General features: G+C 45.3%; 1 protein-coding gene across 1 annotated transcript in view; it reads left to right on the forward strand.

Annotated features, from left to right (window-relative positions):
- The first annotated feature begins 5,741 nt into the window (after nucleotides 1–5,741).
- Nucleotides 5,742–8,655, forward strand: part of Clec19a (C-type lectin domain containing 19A) — a 13,888-nt gene continuing 10,974 nt past the window's right edge. The window contains 1 exon segment of the mRNA XM_028778251.1: nucleotides 5,742–5,829. Within this exon segment, the coding sequence (XP_028634084.1) occupies nucleotides 5,742–5,829 (88 nt within the window).

The following is an 8,655-nucleotide window of genomic DNA, read 5'->3' on the forward strand; positions in this document are numbered from 1 at the left end:
TGGTATGCATCAGACAGCTTTTGCTGGGGACAAGTAGGAACACTGGCAGCTCAGATCAGAGCCATCCACATCTCCAGGAATAGAGTTTGTCAGGAGACAGAGAGATGTGTTGAAAGGTGAAAGGAGGACTGGGTTTCTATAGAAACCAGAGCCCAAGGTGCCCTGCTCTGGGCTACCCTTTGTTTTAATTAGCATCCTCCTCCTCCTCAGGTAGGAGGTGGGAAAAGAGATGCCTGGACCACTTCACCACTCTGTGGTGTGGGGACCCAAGTTAAAAGAGTAAAGGTGGGTGGAGAACAGAGATGTGGAGTTTTAAAGATACTTTCATTTCCCCAGGACCCTTTGAGTCTGCTCACCTCTTGGAGAAAGTATTCCCCCCTTCCTCCTCTGCTGCAGCTCTGAGCTCAGACCAACTCCAGAACATCTTGTGATTTCAACCATCGCCACCCCCAGACTTGATATAAACTACAGACCTACACCCCGCCTATACTGAAGGAACAGGTCCATCTAGGGCACCAAGACCAACCAGCCATTTGAGGCACTGGAACTTTGTTCCCATCAAAACAAAAGTAACTGCAAGAAAGAAGCATCCCTTTCCTCTCTGAGTATCCAGTTGTCCACTGCAGATGGGAGAACTACCCTTCATTGTGTCTGGAAATTCCAATAGAAAAAACTCTAGAGGGATTGGTAGGTAAAAACTCTAATAATTTGCCCCTAAAAGAAAGTGTTGGAAGGCAGTGCTTTTAAATTTCAATGTAGCTAACCATTGGAGTGTCTACTAGCTTTCCATCACTGTAACAAAATACATGAGGGAGAGAAAACATGAAAGATCAAGGCAGGCCAAGATTTTGATGTCTGTTGAGGGCAGTGTATGGAGTCACATCTTGCTGAAGGCATTGAACCCAGGAAGCAGAGTCAGAGGGAGGATGCTGGCTTGCTGATCTCATAACCCTCTCAGGGTCACACATGAATGACCTTAACCTCTTCCAAAGAAAATGTCCCCAGTGACTTCCCATTAGGATCAACCTCTTGAAATCTCAACCACTTCCCAATACTGCCAGATTCATCACAAGCACCTTTGGGGGACATTCAAGCCATAGCTAGACCACATCAGTTCCTTTAGTTTCCAACTTTAGGTCATCTTATCCAGGAATATTTAAGGTTCTGGATTATAAGTGCTTCTTACTAGCCAAGCATTTTCTAAGTACCTATGCGGGAGAGATACCAGTTTGTTCACATTGTGTAGACAGGAAAGCTGAGGCTTAGAGAGACTTACTAGTTGGTGTCTAATCACAGCAGAACATGAAGGTATCTGCCTCATAGTTTATGAAGTGAATAAGCATCGACTCCTCTTTTTTTTTTTTTTTTTTTTTTGGTTTTTGGTTTTTTGAGACTGGGTTTCTCTGTATAGCCCTGGCTGTCCTGGAACTCACTCTGTAGACCAGGCTAGCCTCAAACTCTCGAACTCAGAAATCTGCCTGCCTCTGCCTCCCAAGTGCTGGGATTAAAGGCGTGCGCCACCACCGCCCAGCTGACTCCTTTCATAATGGTCACAAACAGAGGACTTGACTAAATAAACAATATTTTTAAATGTTTGAGTGCATATACATGTGTGTATGCAGGTGTGTGTATGAATAAGCAGAGACCAGAAGATGATACCAGGTGTCATCCTCTATCACTTTTCACATATTCCTTTGAAATAGGGACTCTCCTGAACCTGAAGCTCATGTTTTCTTGGTTAAGCTTGGGAGCCAGCATGCCCCAGCAATCTTTCTGTCTCTGCCTACCTTGGAACTGCAGTTACAAAAATATCTGAGATGTCCATCTTGTTTGTTCCCTTGGTGCTATGATCCAAATTCTGATCCTTATGATTGCACACCAAGTGCTCTTAAACTCTAAATCACTTCTGCAGCCTCATAAATAACACTTTTAAAAGCTGAGTAATTATGAGGGAGATATAATGGATGGATAGATGGATGGATGGATGGATGGATGGATGGACAGACGGACAGATGGATGGATAGATGATAATCAGTAGATGTTTTAGACAGATCTTCACTGACTTGACCAGCCTCCCATAAACACATGTATAAGGAGGACAAAATATCATTCAGTAAATGTCATTTTAAGAAGCTAGAAAATACACACACACACACACACACACACACATAGTAGGTATACATATATAGGAGATCATTACAGTCTTCAATTGACAGTAAACATAATACTTGTTAAGAGAAAAAAATCATCAATTTTCTGTCTGTAAAATTGAAACATAGACCAGGAGTTGGCAAATCACAGCCCCTCAGCCATGCCCAACCCATTGCCTGCTTTTATAAATAAAGTTTTATTGAAATACTTCCAGATCTATTCCTGGGTCTTTGGTAAAACTCAACAGTGATAGATTAGCAAAGTCTGCAAAGCCTAAAAAAAAAAAAAAAAATCACACTCTTTCTCTACAGAAAAGTTTTGTACCTACCCTCGTCTAGAGCTAGATTCTGTAAACTTTAGTGAACACACAAGCCACTGGAGAACAGTAAACCAAGGGCAGTTTCTGAGTCAGTAGCTCCTGGTAAGGCCTGAGACTCTGCAATTCTGAGACATTTCCACAGGCCACACCTACATTTGAACAAAGGCACGTTGAGAGAGAGAGAACAGAACTGATGGGTCACAGCACTCAGACACCACAGTGCAGGACAGAGACTATAGCTGGGGACTCTCTCTCTCTCTCTCTCTCTCTCTCTCTCTCTCTCTCTCTCTCTCTCTCTCTTTCTGTCTATAAACTATCTACCTGCCATCTATCCTCACGTCACAAGAACTTCCAGCACACACTCTTTTGAACTATCCCCCTTTCCCATCATATTCATACTCAGAAGGACATTGCTATGGCTGGAATGTTTGTCCCCACAAAAATTCACATTGGATTTTGTCTATGTGAGGTGTTTCAGTCTCATAAAGAGAAGATTAAGGCGTTTCTCTCAGGAGTTTATCTCTTCTTTTGCCTCTCTCTCTCTCTCCTTCCTTTTCTCCCCTTGCTCCCCCACACATGTGATGCTGCAGCAAGAAGACGGAGACACCCTGATATTGAATTTTGCAACCTTGAAACTGAAAACATATCATCTCTTTTCATTGTAAATGGTCCAGTCTCAAGTATTTTGTTATAGCAGCAAACACAGACGAAAGCTTCCTGGTAGCCCCCAAGAACACAGCAGTGGGGGCCTCTCTATTTCTACTCCTGGGATAATAGCACAAAAGAGAAAATGCTACTTTACATTTTTATAGTTACCTTCACTCATTGCTGCGACAAAACACCCGATGAAGAAATTCAAGGAAGGAGGGGTTGTTTGGGCTCACATATTTGAGGGTGCAATCCATCATAGCAGGGAACATGGTGGAGAAAACAGCTCCAGCTGTGAGAGAAGGTATATGCAACTGGTCATATTGCATCCCCAGACAGGAGGCAAAGGGAGATGAATACTGATGCCAGATTGGCTTCTTCCTTTTCTCTTCTGTTCAGTCTGGGATCTCAGTCCGTTGGATGGTGCTGCCCACATTTAAGATGGATTGTCCCTCTTCGGGGAAACATCCCTGGAGACCTATAGATACACTCTGAAATGTCTTCTAAGTGATTCCAAATCCAGCCAAGTCAATAATGAAGACTGGTATTCACACATTACCATTCACATTCACAGTAATGGCAGCACTCTTATAAACATGCACTAAATGCTCACCACTTTTGAAGAAACATGCATGCTGTGTCAGCTACTCTAATGCAATGGTCTCGAGACAACTGGTATACCCTGGACTTGCTGTCGGCTAGATTTGGGCCTAAGTTGAGCCTGTATGCTGAGTCATGCCTTGGCAGACTTCAGTGCCAACACCAGTGGGGCAAAGCATGCTGTGTGGGTGAGAGCTAAGTTGTTCCTCACAAGCATAGCGTTGAGGGGTGGGGGGAGGTGAGTGACTAGGAAACCAAATTGACACGTTCCCATCTTACTCATGAATGTCAGTTACGTGAAGTGTCAGAGCACCTCGCTGAGCATTTCAGGGGAGGATAAGGACCCAACAAGACGGAGAGGGTGCAGCTGGTGCCAGGGAAAGTCTTTCATGAGAGCAATCGCAATAATAGCAACACATGCTGTTATTTAGTGAGCATCTTCTACTGGCAGCATCCATGCTAAACAGAATAAACACCTGGCTGTGGTGGTAAACTCCTGTCAGCCTTGCTCTGGGGAAGCTGAGCAGAAGGATCATGACTCTCAGGCAAGACAGGGGCTATATAGTCATGTCTTGTCTCATAATCTTTCTCCAAGGGAAAAACAGTCTAAGCAAAGGAAAGAATTTCATGTAACGTCTTGGAGATATGTACTGTTTATCATTCATGAGATAGAGGGAGAAACTTTGACGTAGCCAGACAGTGTGGCTTGCCCACAGGGTAGAAAAAGAGAGCAGTTCTTGTTTTCACCAATAGGAATTGTCAACCTGGGGAAACGGCTCAGTTGGTAAAGTGCTTGCTACTCAAGTGTAAGGACCCGAATTTGAATCTCCACACTCATATAAAAGGCTGTACAGCTACCTGTACCAGTAATCCCAGAGCTGAGGAGAGAAAAAAAAACCTTAACACTCACTGGCCAGCCAGTCCAGCAGGATCAGGGAGCTCCTGGTTCAGTGAGAGACCCTGCCTCTAAAAACAAAGTGGAGAGCCATAAAAGTGGAAGACATGTGACACCGATCTCAGACTTCCACATGCACATATTTGTGTGAATATAGGTACTCATACACACACAAAAAGAAAAAAAATGTTCCTACATGCAGCAAAATCCCAATAGGAACGCCAGTGGGCTTTCAGACATTTAAGAATGAGCAAACCACACAGCAGTGCTAGGAACAAAGGATGACCATTGTGACATTTGTAACTCACTGTGTGACTTTCCTGATGTCTCCTTTAACCCTGGAAGCAGCTCAAAGGAGTGTGGTGGCCTCAAGGTCAGACTAGTGGACAAAACCTCAACAAACCTTGCTAGAGCCCTGATTTAAGTACCCTCCTCACCTCTGCGCAGTGATTCTGCTGCAGAAATGAGAACCAAGGCTTGTCCCGTTTTCAGATTTGCAGCAGGAGTCAGAGAATTGGCCTTAACTTAAAACCTCCTGAGTTTTACATACTGATTATCAGTGGTGTGTGTGTGTGTGTGTGTGTGTGTGTGTGTGTGTGTACCGCTTGGAAGTCAGGAAAACCTTCAGGAGTCAGTTCTCCCATCATGAGTGTCCATGCAGAGCTCTGGCTTAGTGACATGTACTAAGCTAGCCCTGTTCTTGTATTAATTTTAAGACATTATGTGGACCACATAAACCACCTTAATGACTACGGGTCTGCTGCAATCAACCCCCACTTTTACTTTTTCTTTTTTTTTTTTTTTTTTTACCTTTTGAGAGTTATTTGCCCTAAGAAGGCAGAAGTAATTGGTGGCCTAGGACAGAGGCTCAAAGAAGAAGTGAAGAGAGCTGGGAACTCAGGTGGCTCAGGAGTCCCCAGGGGCTGGAGCACTACTTTGATCTCAGCTGTCACTCTGCATTTGGTCCAGTGATGCAGAGGAGTCGGGAGAGAGGCAGGAGGAGGAGGGACAGTGGTCCACCCCATCTGTCTTGGCTATGGAGGCCTTGCCTGAACCTAGGAGAGCCATCAGGGACCCAAGCTCTGAGCTTCTCTGCTCCAGCCAGAGGTAGCTTTCTCTGGGTTCAACATGCAGAAATGGGAACTCTGGTCTGTGGTCTTCCTGGCCCTCCTCTCTGCACAGGCCCCTCCACACCCTGACATCAGTATCCATTCAGGTGAGCACAGGAACCAGGGACAGGGACAGGTTGGGGTGATCATTCCTACAGACTTGAGGGCCCACAAGTGAGGCCAGCTGCCTGGGTGCAGGGCTGAGAGGGAGTGCTGGGGGGCCTGAGCTGACCCTCCTGTAGATCAGCCCCTAATGAGGGAGTATTCTCCTCATCTCTAGACCCTTAAAGTTAAATCCCAGCTTTGCAGTTTACAAGCTGTGTAACCTGAGAGACTTCCTTCCTTTAAATTTTAGTTATTCAGTCACTTCTGAGACAGGATCTTGTGATTAGCCCACACTGGTCTTGAAGTCACAGTCCTTTTTCTTCCTGCTCCAGAGTGCACTAAAATTACAGATGTGTGCTGCTATAGCTGGGAAAGTCCGTAATCATCCTGAGCCTATTCCAGAAAGTGGGGGTCATACGGTCACCCGCTCCAGACCATGGGGAAAGTACTTAACACAGTTTCTGGCACCAGGGGAAAATGGTATTTTTGTTAGGAATTTTATATCTGGGACCCCTTCCCCTTGTACATTGGGAATGTCCATTTCCTTTAAAATGCAGGGTGCAGGATGTCCCTCTACTGGTCTCCCTAGCAGCCTGGCTCCAGCAATATCCATCCCTATGGGCTTTGTGGGATGTCCCCAGGAAACAGGACCCATCAACCTCAGGCATGGGACCTCCCTATATGCCATTTGAGGGATGAGGGGCAGCGGTAAGTTTGAGTGCTTCCATGTTGCAAAGGGGAGGCTTGGGTGCTAACACCAGGGAACTGCTATCAACTGGGGGCACCCTGCATCTCCTTGTCCCTGGCAGGAGGACAGAGAGTTTCAAAGCCTGACTAGGTGACAGATGAAGTGACAGGCCAGCCTGTGGTACATATGTGATGATGTATTAAGTAATATACATACGTGTGTATATACATGCACACACACAAAGACCACATTTGTGGGGGAAGGATTCCCAAGTCCCTTACTATATATCTCGGCATAGATATAAGTACTTTTCATTATGGATTTATATAATCGTTACAAAAGCTCTGGGGCACATAGATACCAGTCATTTTTATCCCAGTTTAAGTGAAACCTATCATGAAATATCCAGATAGAAACTGTTGTAAGGCCAGTTATTGGGCTGCTGAGTGTGGGGTGCTCAGAGATACTAGATAAAACCAGCAAATAGAAAACAGTAAGTCCTTTGTTACTGTAAATGTACCTCAGCTATTGCATGGATATATACTAAAAAATCTAAAATTTTTAAAAATCGATTTTTTTGTTATTTATCTAAAATTCTGATTTCACTAATCACCCTTCTGTTTGTTTGTTAATAACCTGGTAGGGAGGTAGATAGCCTTGACTCAGCTGGCCAAGGCTGAGGACTTGGTCTCTACCCAAGCTCTCTGTGTGGTATTAGTCAGCTCAAGATGTCCTGGCAGAATCCATAGGCTGGGACCTGAAACTGCAGAAACGTATCTCTAAGCTTGTGTGTGGAAGTGCTTGTTATACAAGCATAAGGGTGAGTTTTAACCCTAGCACCAAATAAAAAGCCTGGCACCATGTAATCACAGAGCTGGGGAAGAAGAGGCACGGGGATACGTGGACTTTGCTGGCCAGCCATCCTCAATGAAGCAGCGAGCTGCGGTTCAGTGAAAGACCTCGTTTGTTTTTTTGTTTTTTTTTTTTTAAAAAAGGGATGGAAAATGACCGAGGGAGAAAACCAGCTTCAGTCTCACTTACACCTGCACCCATTTGTGCACCCACACACATGAACATATACACAACACACGTACATGCGCAACACATTCCTGTGTACATACACATGTGCATGCATGCACAAATGCACAGAGGCAGGATAATATTAAAGTGATGGTGCAGGTCAGGTACTGACCACACACACGACAAGCATTTGAAAAAGCATTGTTTTTCTTTCGACACCTCTCTCGTCGTCATGGTTCTTGGTGTTATGATGGTACAAGCAGGAGAATTTCATTGCGACAAACAGGCTTCATCAGAGACAGGAACTTCCAGACACTACACCTGTCCCCATGTGCCACCCGACAAGCAAACCAGGATCACACCCGAACCGGTAATCTTGGAGAGCTGATTAGCAATTCTTTCCACTCAATCCTTCCCTGCTACAGTGGGGAAACTGAGGCTGCAGACTGACTGAGGTCATCACTTTTTGCATTCCCCAGACTTCCAGTTTAGCTGACAGGACTAGGAAAATGATGTCAGCCCAAGGAGACTGAAAAACGAGTCCGAGAGCATGCACTGATGGTGACTAGAGAGGACTTAATAGGGCTCTGGGGTTCCTTGCAGACCATGACGGTGGATGTGCACCCTGAAGTCAAAGCTTGGCTTTCCATCCTCTCTGGATACCCTCAGCTATTCTGTGCAAAGCAGTACAGGGCATCCCTCATCCGTTCACCCCACAGCTCCTGCCTTTCATTATCCAACCCCTGAGCATGCTGATCTAGACACAGACACACTCAACCTCACTCCTGGGTTTTCTTCTGAGATAAGGTCCTTCAGACATGCCTGGAAGGGTTTAGCCAGACTGGACTTTTCCCCCAGGCCTTTCCTCTGAAATTGCCTTTGATCTCATTGTTTCTGTGTATTCCTGCAAGTACACAGAGCAACACCTGGAAGGAATAACAAAGATAATTGCTAGTAGGATTCTTCAGCCATGGCTGGTTCCTTCCCCCAGCTCCTGAACTCAGAACTCTTCATGTGACCTCAGGTCAAAGTGATTTGAAACTCAGCATCTGCCTCTGCAGGGCCTCAGGGTGGAGAGAGAGAGAGAGAGAGAGAGAGAGAGAGAGAGAGAGAGAGAGAG

The sequence above is a fragment of the Grammomys surdaster genome, unplaced genomic scaffold (genome assembly GCF_004785775.1).
Source record: "Grammomys surdaster isolate TR1022 unplaced genomic scaffold, NIH_TR_1.0 330, whole genome shotgun sequence".
NCBI lineage: Eukaryota > Metazoa > Chordata > Mammalia > Rodentia > Muridae > Grammomys > Grammomys surdaster.